The 22,070-nt window shown below is 37.4% G+C and overlaps 1 protein-coding gene across 1 annotated transcript in view; it reads right to left on the bottom strand.

Moving 5' to 3' along the window:
- The window catches only part of SMYD3 (SET and MYND domain containing 3), a 406,699-nt gene that overhangs the window by 333,187 nt on the left and 51,442 nt on the right, over positions 1 to 22,070 (bottom strand). The window contains exons 4-5 of the mRNA XM_035900270.1: positions 20,810 to 20,867; positions 15,377 to 15,513 (exon numbers count right to left, since the gene is read on the bottom strand). Of these exons, the coding sequence (XP_035756163.1) occupies positions 15,377 to 15,513; positions 20,810 to 20,867 (195 nt within the window). The remainder of the gene's footprint in view (positions 1 to 15,376; positions 15,514 to 20,809; positions 20,868 to 22,070) is intronic.

Here is a 22,070-nt window from a genome sequence, read left to right as displayed (position 1 = left end):
GAGATACTCCTGCCTACAGATCTGTTCTGCTCACAACAATGCTTTCCTGCAGCCAGCAATTCCCACAGGACACATTTCTGTAATCATGGTATTACCAAGCTTATTCAGACAGCCCCAAGAGAAAGTTATTTAGATCCAAAGAAGAGAGCCGTATCTTTCCTGTAAGAGCAGCAATACTAAAGCTGCTGATGAAGTTTTAAGTATCACAATGGCCCTTTTTCACTTCTGTGAGGAAGACGATGCACTTCAGCTGAAAAAAAAAACTGTCGATTTAAAGTCCTCGGGAATTCTTCTGTAATAAATCCACCACTCAAAGAATATCAGTATCATCAGCCTAGCTTTGACTCTACAAGTGTATTGGATAGAACCACTGGAAAATTCTAAAAATTACTTTAAGAAAAGCTTAATTATTTATTCCACTGACATTGACCTATTAAAATTTCAACTCTCCATCTGCATGGAAATAAGTAAAATACTTTTTTCTATACCTAATACTACTTAATTCCAACAATCTTTCAGTTTATGCACTGCCAGATCCTTATATTCAAGCAAGTTCCAGAAACCCCCAAAAGCACCCATTTATTACAAGAATTTTATTCAAAGAATTTTGGTGTCATCCAAAAGCTATTTAGCTTAGACAGGGAGGCTCTTGGCAACAACTGTTGAAGCTTAAAATATGAGATAGCAGGCAAGGAGTTTGTCTCACATTACAAGACATAAAAGGTAATTGCTTCTTTTAACTTACCAACTACTAGAAATACATCTGAAATAATTTTTCATGGGTAAAGTCCGTTAATACAAGTAACTGCATAACTGAATTCTGTTTATTGGGTGTCTTTTATACCACATGATAGTTATAAATGGTGAACCCTAGGCACAACTTTTTTAAACACTGTATTTTCTATCCTTTATGCTTTTGCATAAAAGTCTTCAAACTTATTTCCCAATTACTCACTCACAGAACCACAAAGCACACGAAAAATGAAATGCGTAAGAGTTAATTTGGGCAACATTTCAACCTCAGAATGAAGCAGTAAATAAGCACATTTTCTTCTGCTGCTTTTTCTTTCTCAAAAGAAGCTATCAATGATAGCTTCCTTGGCAACAAGACACAAACACATAACATCACTGATTCAAACAGCTAATCAAGGACAGATGTCTCAAGAGACTATCAGAACAGCCTTCTGCATTTCCAAGTACGTCTTACTTTTCTACAAATAAAAATATCCCCATAGCTAGGAAATCCAGTGGCATTCTGAAAGTAAAGACACAATTTGTCTTCCAGTGCATCTTTCTAGATTTTAATTACAGGCTCCCTCCCAGTTTGAAAAAAAAGAGCAGAAGCATTTGTCACAGCCACATGGAAGCATCAGAGAGCAAGAGTGGTTTTGTGGGAGATACTTTTAAAGTAGTTTTCATCCTAACTTCCAAAGTACACCAGCACTCCTGTAAGATGCTGAGTGTTTTAACTTATAACGAACACATCAATAATATTTTCAAAGTGATTTCAGAGTGTTCTGAGGCAAGACCAAGCTTCGTGCCAGTTATAAAGGTCTTCTCTTAGGGATTCAAAGTTCACAGGTTCTCATATACTCTTCTGTATAACCCACAGAAGTCTTGTGTGATCTATAAGATTCCAGTTTCATTTTACTTAGAAAATGTATCCTACATCAAGTAAGAACTCCAAGCAACCCTGATTTCACTTACCTTTCTTTTGCATAACAACACATTCCAGTTACACATGTGAAACTGTGATATTGAAAGCCTTTTATAGCATAAGACTACAGTGTAAGATTAATTAGTAACACTATAATAATAGCAGTGCTAATTAATTCATCCTAACCTATAGTAAAACAGTATGAACAACGCTGCTAGCGTTAACAATTATCCCACAGAGTACATTTCACACTGAACATACTTGCATTGTGCCGAATGTAATTCAAATATAACATCTCCCAGAACACAGAAGAGCTCAGGCAGGTATGTGGACGTAGATTGACTTACCAAGACAGAATAACATGTGAGAGGATGCAGACAGCCTCTGGCAACAAACCAGTGTGGGAAAAATTCAGGTTTAGTACCCCATTTGTTCCTAAGCAGCAATGAGTACATTCAGATCTTGTCCCTGATCCCATGAAATCAATGATGATTGAATCTCAAGTTACTGGAATCTCAACACACAAGGTTCAACATAAGACACAGTGGGACTGGATACCCAAGTCAAACGGCACATACATGCCTGGGGACATGGTCCAGGGACAGGCCTGTGCCTTGACACATGGGAGCACACAGCAGGACAAGGTCCCTGGAGCCCATCTGCAGCTGGAAGTTGTGCCTTCCAACAGGACAGCCCTCCAGCTGCACAGCAGCACCTCCTCCAGGACCCCATGCAGGAGACACCAGCGGACTCCCTGACTGTGTCTGGATTTAGCACAAGGGGTATGAGAAGATGAATATTGCACTGTAAATGCAGGAAATTAATGACCCTCAGTGGTGAAGCATGGAGCAGATGGCAGAAGAGCATGCCCTGGCACATGAGACTTAAGGGTCCACCTCGGGGAGGTTGGATTCTGAATCCTATTTGGGGGGGGGGGGGTTGGCAACCTTCTGAAGATGCACATAATGCATTACCATTGGTGGTAGCCCCCACTGCTTGCCTTTTGTCAAGAAAAGGCTACACTGAATCCTAAGGAGGAAAAAGCCTGTACAAGTATACTCCAGCCTGTCAAGACCAATCTTCCTAGAGTAAAATTTTTGAATGCATGGGCAAAACCAGAAGTTGCAGAAATCATCCCTAATTCACAAAACTCTGAGAGACTAGATCAGGTGGAATTGCAAGCTAATCTGCAATCTGGGCCAGATATGGTAGATAAACATCACTACACTAAATTACCTTTGAATTTTGAAAGTCTGTCAGGCATTCTGGATATAAAAATATGCTGGTTTTTTTTCTGTTTATACTTGGATATAAAATCAGTGTTACTGGGAGAAGAGCAAAGCTGACTATTTAAACAAAGCTAGTTGCAGTTTTTAAAAAGGCAAAATGAACTTTGTAGGATCCCATGGTCAGATCTTCTTACTGTATCTTTTTTTCTGAGAACTCAGCTTTACTTGGAACAAGGAGTCACAGCCACCAGGCTTTATTATTCTAAATTCCACTTTTTATCTTCACAGGAATTTAATCGTCATTTGCTTCCATGAGCTAGAACAACCACCTGCCCTCCCTCTCAAACATCCCTCAAATTCTCTGTGCAATTTTGATTCTAAAGAGTGGCAAGAGCATTCACGTAACTCAGGGCTTTTTATTTGCCGAGTGATGAGTACTTTTGTTAGTAGCACTGTAATGACAAGTTACGGTGGATGAAGAAAATTTTATTGGTCTAAAAGAGTTGTTCCTTTTTCTGCCGTAAAGAATGAAGACAATTAACTTCTCCCCACTGAAGTTGAGGGAGATGTACAACAAATAACCACTGAAAAGATTCTCCACCAGGAGAAAACTTGCCAAACTGCAGCCACAGACTTTATTTCATATTACTACATGAAAATAAAACGTTAAATGAGACCCAAGGAGATTCCTAATCACTAACAACACTAATTACAGAGAATCGAGCATTCCCCGCTTAATCTTATCTGGACTAAGTATCAGTTGCCACAGAAAGAATGTGACACACTCCTACCTTCACACCTTGGAAAGCTGACTGTGAGAACTATGGAGTTAAACAGTTCAGGAGAAGGTAGTAGATAAATACAAATTACTGTTATTGTATGCTTGCTTGATCCAACAAGCTTGGTGCAACAATCTTCATCTTATTTCTCCCTACGCATCATCTCTCCCCTCCACCCCAGCAATACAGAAGTGTAGTCCAGGGAAATCCTCCTCCAACTGCACACTGACAATAAAACTCCAATCAAGTGTGTATCAGCAAGACAGTGATTAAAAGCATATTGTGACATATAACCGTAACTTCCCACTTCCCCTTATGTGTACAGGTTAACACTAGTAAAGTAAGTAATAGAAAATACGATGTACTACACAAATGAGTAGAAAACCACCAGCCCACTCTCCCCTCATCAGCTCCATTTTGCACTCTTAGACACATTAACTTATATTTCTACAAATATCTGTATTCTCATCCCAAACACAAGATGCTCTGGCAGCAAACAATGGTGCTCAAATGTTGTTTCAAAGTTAATTGGAAAACACCATGTTCTCCCCTAATAACCAGGCTTGTTTTTCTTTTTCTATGCCTTTCTCATGAGACTCCACACTTTCCTCGTCCCTCTCATCTAGAAATGGAGTGACCAGAAAATTGAAATTGCAAGTTTAATTTCTTGTGAATCTACAACATTTAGATAGTAATAAAAAGAGTTACTAGAAATCATACAGCTGTGGACCAACTAAACTGGGTTGGTTGGTTTGTTTCTACCATGGGCAGGTTTGCCAGCATAATTTATATTCATTTTGTTGTTTGTGGTGCAATTTCTTGATTAGCAGATAAAGACTTTCAAAGAAATCTACCTGGCAGCAATATGCTTGGAAAGCAGATGTGCATATGCTTACTTTGCTCTCCAACAGCAGGCTACTTCATGGTCAAAAACCCTTTGCTGAAAACATACTGTTCACAGCTCTGGACGCTCCCAGCTCTTTCGATTCACTGTCCCAGCAGAGCCATACCAATGGATCACAGAATACACAAGCTAACAGACACGTCTTTATTTATTTGGCAAGGTTTCTCTAGATTTACACAATTTGTGTGGTTATGGAGATTTTATCTCTCTGGTCTTTACCCACATACAGATTTGCTTTTATCTTTCTGGCACAAGAATATGCACTGATTCATTATCTACTGATACCACCTGAAGCAGCAGGAGCCATTGTGAGATGTCAGCAAATCTACCTAAATTCAGCTGCTTTCAAGAAAATGCAAGTATTGCAAATAAGAACCATTAATGTTGTACCGGATCCTGCTGTTACAGAGTATTTTTTGTTTCCAGGTTCTTATATTCTCTAATATTATGCCATGAGAAGATATTATAAGGACAGTTAAATAAATAAAAGACAGGAAGCATATCCATTAACAACTTCATTAAGTCAAGAAGATAACAAGATACAAGGATATTAAAGACAAGAAGCTGAATTCTTCTCTCGCTCATTCCTGCCATCAGTCAGCTTTGGAGTCAGCTTAGTTACATCATGCAGGTAATGGCACAAATTTCGGTCCTGAGTGTCAACTGCTGGCAAACTGACAGAATGGGGGCAAACTGAAGTGCTGTACTAAGCGTTACCACTAGAGCTTGTTTTCAGAATTGTGGCTTTTCAGTCAAATGAACTGGAACTTACATTAAAAATTACCAGCTGATTGTCTGATGTGTCTAAAAAGTTAGTTTAATGAAAAAAAAATTGCTATGGAAAGAGAAACATAATGATCTTATATAACTAAGGCAGCAAATGCTGTTATACTTGTATCTGTCTTTGGTCCAAATCCACTACAAAATTTCCAATTCTATCATTGTATTCTCAAAACAAGCTGCTTCTTCAGCCAATATATAACTTTTTATAAAACTGTAGACATATTTTTCTTTTTAAAAAAGGCACAAGAAAACGCAGTCAATACATGCAGCATTAATTACAAAATTCAGGGAAGTGAAATGTCTCATTTAGAGAGATGCTCATTTCAGATTCACGTAATTTAAAGTTTCACCAGGATGATGGATATCATCTCATTTAAAAAAAAAACAAAACAAACACATAAAAACATTAAAAGAAGTTGGAAGTTTAGAAGCAAAATAAGTGATTCTATGCTGTTAGAAGAGTTTCTCACTATCACCCAGTTTACAGAACTTTACCTTGTACTCTTTCAAGTACAAAAGCAAACACGACTCTTCAAAAGATTAGACAGCATAAATGCACACAGTGCAAGTTGCTGTTTTAAGTACAAGTTTTTTAATTTGAGTACAAGCTTATTCAATAAGGCTGAAATGACTAGAGAATGAGAAACACGTCAGCATTACTTTGTCTATATGATTTCTGCGTAGCAGATGAAATTGGTGTGACAGACTTTCCAGGCTAGACGCCCAGAAAACTGAACGTTGACAAACCAGTAGGCTGACACCTCACTATTTCTACCTATACCAGTAGCAACACGTAACCACATCCTGTCTGTTTACATGACGGGCGTAGACAACTCTGACTTCAGCGACCTTGTGATGCATGGCGTGCGTGTCAATGAATGGGTGTCCAATCCAGTTTCCTCTGCAAGCTGAGTGAAACCTTGGCCTTGATGGTAATGGAAAAAGAAAGAGGATGAATTTTATACTTGTGAGTACAGGCAAAGCACAAGGTTCGTTGACAGATTGAAAAATGTTCTTGTGGAATGGGAAGGGAGATTTAATCCTGCAGTTTTTCTATTTTAAACTAGAAAAATAACCCCAAATTTCAAAAAGCGATTATAAAAGCCTTAATAATAGCTCACAATTACTTTAAATACAGGAGGGAGATACGTTCAAATCCATCATCTGCAGTATCTATGACTTTAGGGACACATCTGAACGCACACATTTAAAATTTCAAAAAGCCTACAACCAGCACAAGAAGTTTCAAAGGATCTGCAAGAAGAAATGCAATCAACTGATGGTTATAGGTATGAAAAAAGTCTAGTTAATATTAACACAATCAAGAGGAAAGGAGTGGGTATGGAGAAAAAAAGAATTTAAATCACTAAGGAAAATTACATGAGCTCCTAAAGGAAATACTGCTGGATCTGACTCTGCCAGTCAATCAACATCTTACTACCCGAGGCCAGCACGGGAACTTCCAGGGCAGATATGTAGGTAGATGCAAGAAAGCTATGAGAAGTCATCATGCCTGTCTGAATGATCAGAGTTCTTGCACCTTGCTCCCCAGTACCTGCTGTCAGCCACTATTACAGAATAGCTATACCCACTGCCATGCCAAGCAGCTAAGTCAGACTTCATCAACTTCAGGTAGCTATGGTACAACCAAGCAATCAGCTCATACCGTATCAGCGCTACAACCACTTTGTGACTGCTGCTCACCCATACTAAAATACAGGATCATGGATCAATTAGACAGCGATCCTGACCCAGTATGACTATTGTTTCTTTCTCCATCTTATTTCCACAACAAACTTAGGAGTGGTTTTAATGATGTAATACACCAAAAAATTTTAACATCACAACTACAGTGTTAATAAAAAAAAATATATATATATTACTCATATATTGGGGAGAGAACACACTTTTTAGGACTAAATTTCATGTAGGTAGGTATCATTTAATTGACACCCACTGAAATGCCTACATGTGACAGAAGTTCTCTCACCTTCTGTCAATGCAGACTATAACAGCTATTTAGCTCTATAGGATACCTTAGACATATGAAGTCACCCTCATTTTCAAAGAGGCTGTTATCTCAGCTGCTTCAGAGCAAGTCAACAATAAGACCACAAATATGTGGTTCCCCATCCTATAAGTACGGTATTTTTCAACAGACTATCAATCTCCTCCAACGCCATTCTGGAAGGAAAACAATTTTTAGTCTTTTCATCTATTAAACATGTTAAACAAGTCTCAGAGCTGATTAATAATCCTGCCACACAGAATTCTAGCTCTGCTAACAGCCAAAACAAACAAGCAAAAACGCTTTAAGCAACCCCACTGCAGGTCATCCTAAAGACAAGGATAGAATAGTTTTCTGCCAACAGCATTACAAGCAGTTATCAGGCTTATCCTCCTCAATTAGATGCTTTTAAAGTTGCTGATAGAGGGTGTAAGTGTTTTTCATTTACTACTCAGATCTACTAAATGTCTCCATGACCTTGTTTCATGCTGGCCTTTTCTAAACATAGAAGGTGCCTCACCCCACATATTTTCGTGCACATACTCCAATCGCCACAACCACTAAAGCTTTTTATTACTGTTTCCAGTTCACTTCCATAAGGGTGCCAGAAAAGAGACTGATGCGTATCACATGTCAGAAACCATTAGCTTTTTAAACACTGTGTTTTGTGGATATGCTCTGAGCAGCATTAGGCAAAGTAATGGTAATTAAGTCCCTGGCCACTTGGATTCTTTCCAGTTCTGCACAGCACTATCACAGCTCTAGACCTAAAGCAGAGTGAGGGGAAAAAAGCCACCTAAAAAATAAAAGCAAGAGTTGCAAAATAGCTTACGCTACCCTGCCATTTATTTCTCCAGACTCTTTTCTATCTTCTTATTCCTTTCAACTTAACATGACAGAAAAAGGGTCAAGTGTACAAAAAATATACATGCTTTCCTCCCTCTGCTCCCCCCACGCCAGGGCCACTCAAGGCAGTAACTTTTCTGGAAGCTTATGCTTTTCAATCGGGGCTGAATTAACCTCCTTAAAAAACAGTCTTTTCTCTTGCCTATGCCCCTCCCTCCAAGAACAAAGCTTCCTTTCCTACCACACACAACCAAATTATTACAAATTCTACCCAACTATTCCTTGGTTTAAAACTCTTCTACCCTGTTTTCTACACCTGGTGTTTGTTGTACTAGAAGCAGCTTGTAAAACAGATGGTGCACACAACTAAATGAGGGGACCCAAATTATACCATAAGCTCAGTTTGAAGTACTGTAATCTTATGGTCTTACTTTCACGGTCTGGTACAATATCCTATTGTTCTTGAAAGTAACTATCGTGACTAAAAACTAAGATAATTTCTACGAAAATTATCTCCCCAAATTATTAATTCTATGGAAACAGGAAATAAACCAACCTGAAAAATCACATTAAACAAAAGTCACTTCCTGCAAAGATGCAACTTTCATTTGGTGACGTAGAAAGACAGGAGACTTCTCTGTTTATCACCCTCATTCTAGAGTACTGCTGTAACATTTCTTCACATTTTATTAAAATTTTTACTATTTTTTCTTTAATTTTTATTTACACCATTGCTGCCAAAGCTAATGCACAGTGGTTGCCACTTCCTCTGTAGTCTTGACTTGAAGAACAAACATTTAGTTAACCAAATATAGTGAGAATCTTAGCAGTAGTATAGAACTATTTCTGCAAAATTAAAAAGATACAGCCTAAGACGCAGGCTCTTATTCACAGCTGTTCCTATTCCAATTGTCTTTCCACTTATTTATTGCTACATTGTGGAAACAAGCAGCAGAACATGACTGCTACACTGAGCGGTAGGAGAGGTGATTTAGTCCTGATTGCCCATATAGACCTCTTATGAAAAAGACAGCTATATGACCATTCTCTGTTAGCCTTTATTGTCTTCCTTAGAAATAATATTGGTCTGCTACACAAGAAAACTATAAAGATTCATTGCTAAATCTTCAAGTTCTTCTTGAGCCTTATCAGAAGCACTATGTAAGCGAAAAGTCATTATTGCCATTTAATAAACATGCCGAAATCGTAGGCAGAGATGAATGAAAAACAAGGTCAACTTCAGATTTTCTGAACTGACGAGAGAACAAGAGATACCAGGCAGACAACCCTGTAATCCGAGACCAAGTAAATGAATTGTTAAACGGCCCCAAGACCTTCCCCACCTTTCCTCGCTACAAAACCACCCCTTGACTTTTTTCCCCTTCCCTGTACTTATGAAATACCACCTTTCCACAAAAAGGCTAAGATGCAAAATGAAAGTCATGCCAGAAATTAGTCTGCATCATGGACAACTTCTAGTGCTGCACTCAACTCCAGTGGTCGAACAGCTCTGCCTGTTAGCTGGCACTGTCTCATCCAGGCTTCTGCAAGGCTGTCTAACAAACCAAATGGAGATATTTTGGCAGGAAGCATGTGCAGGAACCTTAATCTTTCTAATGCCTCAGTTACTGGATCATCACCAAAAAAAGTGAGTGTAAAATGCTGAAGTCAAAGTATGTAAACAATAAAATCCAATATTCAAATAAATCTTGGCTGTTTGCTATATTGCACAAACCAGTGCTTAGTTATCTCCTAATACATTTAGCTTTTCCCGTTTCCTTTGGTTTCATGTACTGCAAAAGCAGAAGCTGACCTTAGCTTATTCTCCTCTTGCTAGATAACACAGTTCCTCAGAGTCAACAATAAATGTTAGGAAAGTGATCATTCATGTTCTCTGAAAACAAATATGAAGGTCTACCAGAATGAGTTTTTTTATGACCCTGTGACACTGGAAAGAGAGTACAGAAAAATTCTCCTGAAATTATTTAGGCAGTAACTGAGCACAACATTTCTGATGATCACAAATCAGGTCCTAACAGCTGTAAATGCAAAGCTTTCAACGGCTTAAAACTACACACAGAGAGAACACACCATGTCCATAGTCCCACCAAACAAACCTTTATCAACAGCAATACTAAATCAATAGCACTTTACATAAACAGATAACCACAAATCTCATGTAATAGACTGAAAGATGGCAATAGTCAGAGAAAAATGTTCTGATATCTTTTGATGAGCAGGAACTTACCCCTCTAAAATAAGAGAGTCAAAAAGATTGGCATAAACACGATTGTATGTTGAGTGCCTAGGCTTAACCACTGTTGATTCAGGTATAATGATTTCTGGAAATTAAAAGACTTTGGAAATTATAAGAAAAGAAACTATCAAAATGAAAAGGCTTTTGCAAAAAAAAAAAAAAAAAAAAAAAGAATAAATCTGTCAGTACTGACCTGGTCTTCAATTTACCATAAACGCAAAAGTTTACATGAGACAGAGTAGCAACAAACTTTAGGTTTGAATTACACAAAGAGCAATGATAGATGAACATGCCCTTGCTTTTGTCATCTGCAGAAAAAGAATTTCATGGCCTCCTAATGACAATGAAACTGAACAAGTACATCCAGAGTTAATCAGATTAGCAAACCTGGCATCAGAAAGCAACTTTCACCTGTATGCCTTCAATGACTCTTAACTAGCTCATAACTTTCCTCTTAACTTTATCCTAATATTTCTTTTAATTTTCTTGATACAAATAACTTTCATTTCCCTGCTAGCATGGATTACTAAATTAACTAGTGAAGCCTAAGTAAGAGTAACCTGTTTCCAAGGTATATGGATACTGACTTCCTTTTTCATCCTATCCTAGACTTACAGCTCTATACACTTGGACCTGTTTTTACTCTGTCGTTGATCTGAAAAGGAAAGAGTAGGACAGCACCTGAGAAGACTGTGGTGGGCAGCACACCACCTGCATAAAGAGGCGTATTCAGCTCACACATATACAGGTGTGTGACCTCTCCAGTGAACTGAATGAAAGCAGCACATCTACTTTCAAAGTAGAATCTGCTTATAAGAAAAAAGTGGCAAGATTGGAACTGTAGGAAAGACTAAAACTTTCAGAAAGCTAAAAATTCTCTCTCTAATCCCTATCACTCCACATGCAGTTAAGATACTGTCCAGAAAGTGAAATTTTGCACAACAGAAAAATGAGGGAGATTGCTATTTCAGGAGTAAAGCATCATCTCTGCTCTGTGGAGTTCCCAAGAATATTCAATCCAGCATCCTTTCCCAAAAGTTCGTTATCAGCTCTTTCATCAAAACATCATTTAGAAACCCTTCCAACAAAATTCTGTTTTACGGTTACTAAACTGCTCTAGAAATCTGTCATGTTACAGTTCATTAACTGTCACTGGATTTTACCTTACTATTATTTAGTGACAGAAGTTGCATATATCTTACTATTTTTATAAATGTGAGGATCTGAAATTAGATCTTTAAAATGGCAACTATTTTATCTAACACATCAGAATCTCTTCTTTTTCTTATTAATTGCAAAAAAAAAAGTTCTCAGACAATTTCAAATGCTCACAAAGTCAATTCTGACACAGTATGAGTAGTTGCAATTCTATGTAAGACACCAAGTCTATATTTGGTCAAAAAAAAAAAAAAAAAAAAAAAACAAAACAAAACCACAGAACACCACCAGAGTCTTCTTAGGCCTGATTCCAGTCAGCAGAGTCACTCACAATTTTACAGTCAACATGGTAGGTACAGATTATATTCAATGCCTTAAGTAGTTTACATGGTTCTGTCTGCTATTATGAAAAGAACCATAAATGTATACAGAAAATTTTAATTCTTTATCCCACATCCATTAAACGTCTCAGAGGATTCCAGGCCACCTCCTCACACATGTAAGTAAAAGCTGAAGAATAGAAAGCAAGGACTGATTTTTATCTCAAGGTTATGGAAACATCATTAAACCATAAAACCATGGTGTCAAAAATTTATCTTGACATTAGAAAATGTCTCACTGGAATTAAAGCCTTATCATGTAATTAACTGCAGATAATTCTGTTTAATACTAAGAATCAGAATTTAAAAACAGTCACAACCTTGATAAATGGCACGTTAAATAAACTGAACCTTCTGAAGAGTGATCAGATAGCAAGAATGAAAAAAATCCAACTCCAGCTCAAAGAATAGTTCATGCAAAAGCAAATTGTCTAGTAAGGACAGGGCAATGCTGTCAAAAAGGAAGGTGCATTACCCTTCTAAAACACCTCCCCATTCAGTACAGCTGGTATTTTGCACAGGTCTTATGCAAACTAAAAATACATTGGGGTGAAATTCTGTTCCCATGGAAAGAAATGACATAGCTTTCTTTGATCTTCAATGGGAAGTTTGGACAAGTTTGCACTCAAGGGGACCCTCTGCCCATTAAGCATCATAAGCAAGTGAATAAAACTATAATCAATTTTCAGAAAGACAAGAGCAGTGGCCAGCAGAGAAGGAGGACTGTTTAAAAGAGCTTCTGAGAAGCTCTTTTGACCTAAATCAGGTTGGAGATTTTCCAAGAACTATCTGGAATTAAGTCATCTCGCTGCAGGATCGTTTTTCTCTTTTTGTCTGGCTGTCTGCTTATTTTCCTTCTTGAGGATCCAGCATCAAACAGAATAAAAAATGACCTCTGACTGGATCTTCTTGTAGCATGCAATGAAAGACTTGATCCAAAAAAGTTCAATGTTAGAATAAGCACCTACTGAACTTGAAAGGAATGTTGGAAGAAGTTGGGAAAACAAGATTACATCTTGAAGTCATGTATCTGTAGTATTTCTTTATTCCATGACCACACAGAGAAGTCTTCACAGCTGGTCTTTTTTAGAGTTACACTACAGAGAAAAGGCATCATAAATCTTTTATCAGAGACTTTACTGTTCCAAAGCCTTAAATTTTACCTGCTGGAAATAAGCATCCCTATTCAGTTTAAGGAAAAAAAAAAAAGAGAAACTATATTTTCCATTGACATTCAGCTTATCTTCCAAAAAAGCATTCTATGGAAGTGACAGAAAAATGTCTGCTGCTACCTCACTAGGGATGGGGGCATATTAAAATCATATTTTAATATAATGCCATACTTCATAACACACTCATCTGACAATCAAATTGGGAAGGTTATGAACTACCACACGGAAAATTAGAGAGCAAGAATAGAGCTTTCCAAAAAGCATTGTGCTTGACAGAACTCTGAATGAGATGTTAATTTTACTCACATGTAAAGCACATGGGTATACTTATTCACCAGCTCCTTTCTCCCAACCAACTCACCTATTCAGTTAGATTCTTCTGTCCCTTCTGTCAATTCTTTTTCTTATTAATGGTATGAAGTACCTGTATTCATGATAGGTCTATGTAATTTGCTCTCCACTTTCCTAGGGCAGACTATCACACAGACTCAGTAAAATGAGCAAAAGGAAGAAATAAGACCTACTTCAAGCATCTAACAGCCTCTGAATTTCCAGAAGAGGAAGGAAAGGGGAAGGGAAAGGGAAACCAAAACTTAAGAACTCAGTAATTTGCAGTACATTCAAATTGGTGGGGACAAATTCACAGTCAACATAAGGAGTACGTTGAGTTAAAAATATCTTTGTGACAGCAAAGCTATAGTGGGACAAATGTTGTCATTAACAGGAACATTCCTAGTTGTACCATTAACAGGATATGGAGATGGGAAGTCTTGACTTTCACTCTGCCCTTGATGCCCCTTCACATCACCTTGGGTGGAAAGAGGAGGTGCACACATGTGCAGAGGCTTCTGCATGCGTGTACATAAAAAGATTTAAAATGCTTCCTTATTTTCTTCACCGGTGCACCAATATATTGGGCAACCATCACGCTGCTCCAGTAAAGCCACCTCCATCTTAAGCTTATTATTACATAGAAGGCATCAACATTTGTAAAGCATTTCTTACAAGCTTCAACTCAGTTCAAACCAGTCAAGCGGTGATCATCTTCTGATACTCAGCCTTATCTTCAGCTGTACAAATTCTCTAAACCAGATAGCACAGTGTGCGTATTTCATGTGAAATGCATCTGACAAACTTCAGGCCAAAGCAGCGTGCCAACGCAAGACAGTAAAAGTTTGAGTGGAGACTAGTTAGTGCATAAGATTTATCTACAAGTCCTTTTGACTGGGTGTATTTCATCCTGCGTGGTTTTTCAGGAAAAATTGCAACTTTACATCACAGCAGTCTAATCACCAATTAAAAAATCCAGAAAAGCAATACAAATTAGTAGATTACTCCTACTCCTTCTGTCCATAGAAGATTCCACAACTGTGCCAAGAGATTAAAAAAAAGTAAAAAATTTTATATTGCATTTTTATTTAATTTCTCTAAAAGAGGCTCTTCCTTTTGTTTATATCAGAAGAAAAACATCTAAGAGTTTGACTTCTTTCATTAGAAAACGCTTATTAAAACAACTAAAACATACATGAGTTCAGATAAATCTTATGCCAGCATTGTTCAAATGAAGCTTTCTGAATTGAAAGCAATAAAGTATCTACAGCAGACGCCAACAATATTTAGTTAGTAACGTAACAAACATTTTACATATAGTGGAAATTAATTTCAAGTACTTCACGTGTAGCCTTTTGGAATAGATGATCCACATGGCCACTGACAAAGCAGTTTGCAGGACACAGTACTGCCAAGAACACCCATTAGCACATACTACTAAATGACAAAGCAGAATGGGAATATATCTGCAAATATAAGATATTTTGCAGAAAAACTCTAGGCTGAAGAGTGATGCTATATGCTCTTTATCACTGTGGAAAAATTATTTAGGTTGATTGACTCAATTGTTTTTGAACTTGTTTGGGTTTTAATGCAACTTAAAAAAAAGTTTTCAGGAGCTTTACCATGATAACTTAAAAAGGGAAATGAAAAAATATCCTCTGGCTGCTGCTTTAATTTTGAAGTGTTACAATTATATAAAAGCTATACTTCTGCTTAAATACTGACTGAATAGAAAAAACAAATAGTCTGATTTCACTTTGTAATATATCACATTCTGGATGTGTCTACTGAACTCCCACTCAAAAATAAATTAAGAACACAAGGGAAAGATAATTTATGAGTTGTCAAGCAATCACATTTTAACACTTACTTTTGTGAAGATCTGAAAAAAGTCAATTGCAGGTGGCAAGTGAGATGCATCCTGGATCTCCGTTTTCAAATACAGTTGCAACGTCTGCGCAAGGTGCCTGAGGCCATCTTTCATTTCTTCACTCAACTGCTCAGTATCTTAAAGCAAAGAGGGGAAAAAAAAAAAATCATGTCATAAACAGAACCTTTTGTCAACATTTTGAAAATGTCCAATGGCAGCCATACAGTCTAGACATTTCCAGTCCCAAAATTAATCTTGACAGAGGGCAATTTTGACAGAGGGCGTACATTTGTCATTTTTGTGACAGCTACCTATCAACACACAGAAGAGTTTATCAGGTTGCTACTGCCAAATCATATGAATACAATGGTGAGTTAAAGATCAAAAGCCAATAGATAAAGCAGATGTGTAAGCAGATGCAAGACATTACATACGAAAATTAGGCATCTGGGTTTGTAACGTTAAAAATGTGCTTGAAATTTTATGTGGCAGTACCTTCCTCCTTGCAACAGTGCATATTTTTATACTGTATTTTCCACAGATGTGTCAGAAACACTTTATGCTGGCAGATCAAAAGGGAAAGTATTTGAGAGACAAAGGTAGTTTCATACACTGAAGCTGGCAAAGCAATGGATATGGAAGATTATTAAGCAAATATCACATTATTAAATCCTAAAGCACTATTACTCATATTCACTTTATTGATAGGAAACCTGAAACAGAAACATGGTGCCTTATTTTCTAATGCATGACCTGATCACACATGCATCACATCACTAACATGGCAAGTGAAACTCAGCTGCCCTAGTAAGTTCCATGCATGATTAGCTGCTTCACATTTTCTTTTTCCTGCCAGTTAGCACAAAATGAATAAGGCCTAAATGGAGAATGTGAAGGTGAACAGATTAGGCATCAGTCTATAACAAAGGGCAAGGAGGATTATTATACATTATGAATCAATTTCAGCTCTGCATAATGGGGAATTGTTATTTTATCTTAAACATCTATCCTTAATGGGAATGGAAATAACCTTTTACCAAGAAATCTTCTTCCCTGTACTTTAGATCCAAGCTTGTTGGCCTCCTGCAAGGACAATTCAAGGTCTGTGATCCTCTTTAAAGCTATCTCCTAGTCACTCACTTACAAATAGGATGCAATTAAAGCAGATGTCACTGAGTTTGGTTAAACAGCTGTCTAGTGTGTACAGTACTTGAGCTTCTGTGCTCTGTCCCACCCGCCATCCCTCTGCTTGAAGGTATTGGCTGTTTTGTACACTGCAAATTGGCTATCACGAAGCTTGCATTTCACACACACCACACAAATGAGCTGCTTTAATAATCTCCTGTGAACTACTTCTGGAAGAGCACAAAATGCTAGCTTACCAAAATGGCCAGTACCCATGGTTGACTACCAGCCAGGAGTCTTCCAGTGGAACCAGCTACCATTTGCTTCTAGCCCGGTATGGGTTTCCTTATTTGCAACCTCTTCAGTTGTTTAGACTTTCTCTGGAGCCAGAGGGCCACCCTGGTTAGCTGAATGATGCAATCCTACCAGTACATTGTATTATGGCAAATGTACCCCTCTTCATGCTACATACAGAGTTCAAGAAGCATCTATATTATCTTATCATATATTTGTTTCTATTTCAGCGTCAAGTAACACTTTCCAAGGTCTACTTCTGTTCCAATGGTCAGTCGTTGCTGCTGAAATGCCATCTACAAGCCATGCCTGGAGTGACTCTGCAATGTGCTGAGCAAGCAATGACTCCCGAGGAGTCTTAAGGGTGGCTTGTCCCTACTAGGGTTAGGGAAGGAGAAGTGTGCTCTCCCAGAGCAATTGGATTCAGCTCCTCACAAGGTTCAAACCAGCTAGTACCAAGAATGCTGAGATACACCCCTCTGTACCTGGCACAAAGCCTATTTAACTAAAGTATTTGCCTTTTCATAGCTACCCACCACAACACCCATGTGCATCTTAGTATTCTGGACATTCGAGGGTGATCTTGCAAGACTGAATGAATGAACATGTTAGAAATCCAGATGAGTGCTTTTCACAATGTATGGAAATCTCTGGTACAGAAGAGTACCACATCTATGAGGACTGTATCAACAAGAAAAGCAGCAAGTGTTTAGATGACTGGAAAAACTCAAGTTTAAAAAAAATTTTAAAAAAATATCATAAACATACACTGGCATTTCTTATATAATATCCCTTTGAAACTAAAGATGCTTTTTCCTTTAAATGTAATTTTTCAAGACAACATGTCATTAAACCACCAGACACACATTGCAAAATGTATTATGACAAAGAGAGAAAGGCACGACTTGCTTCACTGTTAGCAAATAAAACACTTCTAGAATGGAAAAGAAGAATCGTGTAAGCAGCACACTGTAAGTGGACACTGCAGTTTAGGACAGATGTGAACAAAAATACTGAATCCAACTGGAACTTCAGGGAGAACTGACAAAGACAGGAGCAGAATGCAATTATCCACGTTGGAAACTGTCCAGGACATGAGAGCTAATGATCCCAGCAAAAATTCCCATGGAATCTTTAATGGCAAATGATCAAGACCTAGTTTTCACAACATGTCAGGAAGCCAAGGCCAAAAGCAAAGTGAAACAAAATTTGTGAATGTTTTAATCTTGTGGTTTTAAGAAACTTTTTTTCATTTTTTTTTTAAGAACCCTGGTGTGGGAGAGAAAATGCTATAAAAGATGTGGAAAGTTTTCTAAATAAGGCATGGGGATTTAATTATGTGGCTCTGATACTGACACAAATAGCAAAAAGTCTGCCCATATACAGCACACAAACTCTTTTCTGTGTACTGAATCTTGCTAAGTGAAAGCAAAGTTGGTTTCTGAATGAAAGCAAGCCTGTAAAACCACATAAGTAAAGGATTGTCCTCTAATAAGTGAGAACTAGGAGAAGTAACAATGCACACAGACATCCCTGCTACTTAACTGAGTTTCAGGGTACACAATGAATTTGCAGGAACTATGGAGCTGGGAATAGAACTTCATAAAGGCCTCCACATGGTTTTTGTGGAGTTTTTTGAAGTATATATATTACATATTTTATCAGATATGTATTTGATAAGTGTATAAAAATTGATATGCTTTTATTCAGTTATGTAAGTTACACACACTGAAAATCACCCAACCGAATAAAGTAATGTTGAAAAGTAATAGTGTAAAGGAGACTGAGAAAGCATAGTGATAACGACAATTTTCAAGTATTTTGGACTTCCGGGGGCGGGAGGGGAAATAGTATCAATTAGAATTCTATCTGTCATATTTCTGATTAGTGTTGAAACACTATCTTCTATTATACAGATGCTTCCTGAGAAGTTTTTTTGCTTCAGAGGATCACAACCTGTATTTCTAGCTCATGTGATTCCCTCCAAGGAAATCTTTTCCCCCCATATACTTAGACGTCTAATGAAAATACTTTCCTGACTTTCCTATGGATTCTTCCAAGCATCAAAGGAAAGTAAATCCTTATCAACACCATCTGTAAACTGTGCAGTAAATGGGAAAAATGCTATGAAATAACAATAGGTTTTTGAGGATACAGAGGCAGCAAAAAGTATCACAGTTGCTATCAATTGTCACACTATCTGAAAACACTCTTTTGGACTATTCTAACTGCAAAACCATACAGACTGTCTATTCACTCTAGCAAGTAAGCTGTGAAAACAGCAAAAGGAAAGAGCCAAAACCTTTACATAAGATTATGTGAGTGTCAGAGGCTGTTTGTAGTGTATTCTGTAAAGTATCAACATGGGTTAACATCTAGGAGTCCCGAACACCTTGCACTTTGGAGTTTAGAAGATTACACAGGAATTGTTATTAAAGCTCTTAGAGTAAATACAGGTGAAATGCCACATGTGGATCTCTCATTTGCCTCCTCCTAAACTAACTTGCTATGGACCAGCTGTTTCTCTATCAGTGATGGGACAGTCATCCCACCTGTATCACAGGCTGTATCAGCATTTCCTTTAGAATGAGAATTTTAGTAGAAGCTTCCATTTCACAGATTTTCGTACCATTTACCCATTGCTGCTCAGTCCTGTTCAATACCAAGCTTCTCTCCAAACAACTTACCACACCATTCCCTTTGTCTCCAGTCAAGTCAAGGGAAGCTGAGATCATCTCCTGAGGGGTACTGAGAAACCTCAGTTTGCATGGAATTATCAGTTACACAAAAAAACTTTGCCTACACTAAAGAAAATTGCTGTACAAGCAATCAAGATTTAATCTTTAAAAAGGAAACTCTTCCCCCTCCAGTTCCTCCTGTGGCACCAGCCACTGGTACGATAGAGCACCATAAAGATTTTTTTCCCTGAATCCCAGCAGTGCCATGAAGCAGAGATGTCTGTGGTCTTCATCCTTTTAACTTCATTTGAAGCAGCTGGAAATGCTGCTCTTAATTCAGATGCTCATCTAATTCTCCCATAAACCTTTGTTATATGATTTAAGAATATCCATGGCAGAAAATCCTAATGGTTTAAATTATTGAAATACATTGCCCCTATCCCTTTTAATTTGTTGCCTTATTAAGGTCTTCTCCCTTACAGTTTGGGAGAAGGCAGCAGAATGTCAGGGTGTACAGAAGTAAAACATAACACTAGTTATTGTGGTTTTTTATGTTTATGTGTTTTTTATTTCTAACTAACTATATAAATAGATCAAGCTGGTTTATAGCCAAAGCTCTGAATAATACTAAAAATGTTGAGGTAATCGAAATATTCACACTACTCTCTAGAAAATCCTTTTCAGCAAAGATGCAAGAATGAACTAAGGATATATTTCTTCCCTTATAAGTCTTAAAACTAAGCTACTGCAAAATCTGGAAAAAATGTTTTTTATTTCAACATTAGCTCTGCTGAAAGTTTATAATGAGCATCCTTTCCTACCCAAACAGCTGAAACTTGTGAAACCACAAAAATAGTATCTGCACAATTTTATCTTTTTTCTCCATTGAAAAGCCACGTAGGATGACGACACACACATATCCCTTGTAAATTTTACATTTCTTTCCTTCTTCTGGAAGTTATTTTGAAGCTTATAAATATTTTAAAAGTAAAACCTTAATGTAAAAAATACATGCATTTTTGTATATGTATATAAAATATTGGCACTGTATCTAATAAGGCAGATGGGGCAAATTAAAAACTGAACAGGCAAGATGTACACTGTAAAATTAGAAAAAAATACTAAAGCCAAAAAATCAGGTGGAAGCTTTGCTCGAACAAGACACACATGTTTTTTCCCTGATCTTTGTAAAAAATGTTCTTCCTCACAGAGGTTTTAGCAGGTTTTGTCTTTGATTCTGTTATTCTACAGAAAGCAAGCTGCAAAAAAATCAGATGGCCATTCTGTAAAGCAGAACTTGGAAGCATTTCCTGCAATATGGTTGGCAATTACTTACTTGACTGAAGATCGGAAAAAGAGTAGAGTCTCTCAGAAAGGCATACTGATCGTCTAAGCTGTAGAAAAAAACCAAATAATTAACACTTACATAGCACGCTTTATCTTGAAAGCACTCTACAAGATTGATTATTCAATGTGATATGCCTGTAAGATAATTAGGTGAGACTAACAGCATCAACATAAATCTGGTCATTCCGTACTTGCTGTAAACTATCATAGAAATACTAAATTTTTCTTGGTGTTATAACACTTTCTACTATTCTATTTTTTTTATTTTTTTTTTTTTTTACTTCAGCAGCTTACCCTTAGTAATTTACTTTGGCCCTTCACACTGTAAGTGAAAGCAATTTATGAGGTTAGCAGTCTCAGATTTCATGTGACTATAATTAATGCACAGTATAGCTAGGTACGCATTTGCCCTTTAAGAACAATCATGCACACACTCTTCCCAACAACGTACAAATTAAGATATTAAATCATATTTTATCACCTCAAACCACAACAAATGCACACATATTTATCCAAGACAGACAGCACCATGGCAGGGTCAGGAAAAGAAATGGGCAAATCCTTTTTGATTTACAATCTCACACAGTCATAAGCTGCTTAACCTAACAGAAAACTTAGTCCACATAAATTAATCAAACCATGGGTTTGGACTTCCTGGAACCCAGGACTTCCAAGAGAGTTTTGAAAGAGAAAAAAAGATGTAATTGAAATTAAGAGAACCCAGCACTGAAAGCATGGCATTGTGGCTTCTAAAGGAAGGGCTAGCCAACAGTATTTCTGACCTTACCACTCATCCAAATAAGGCTGAATGAGGTTCCTAGTGAAGTTAATAGAAAAGCACCAATAGCTTCAGTAGTATTGAAGAAAAAACAGTGTCCCTCTGCGTTTTCTATCTAGGCAGAAATAAGTTTAGAATGCTACCACATAGTCACAGGAAGAGAAAGTCGATAAACCAGTCCCTTGAGCTTAATTATGTCCATTTTATTGTCTCTTGATCCTTTCAACATTTCTGCAAATTAATCAGTAATCTTGTAATGCAATATGCAATCCAACTTTTTTCAGCAATCCCAGTCACTTCAGCTTTCTAGCTCTTAATTACATTAAAAATGTAGAGTGAAAAAGTATTTATCCAAATCTGCTACACTGAATAAATCTAAAAGAATGTCACTTACTAGTTTAAAAACAATCCTGCCAGCAAGTCTGACAGAGTCTGGAGGAAAATTAGGCTCGATGCTCTTAAGACATCTGCA

This window comes from Egretta garzetta, unplaced genomic scaffold, assembly GCF_000687185.1.
Source record: "Egretta garzetta isolate BGI_Z169 unplaced genomic scaffold, ASM68718v1 scaffold248, whole genome shotgun sequence".
Taxonomy (NCBI): domain Eukaryota; kingdom Metazoa; phylum Chordata; class Aves; order Pelecaniformes; family Ardeidae; genus Egretta; species Egretta garzetta.
Note: the sequence above shows the minus strand (reverse complement) of the source record. Positions and strands in the feature narration are given on the sequence as shown.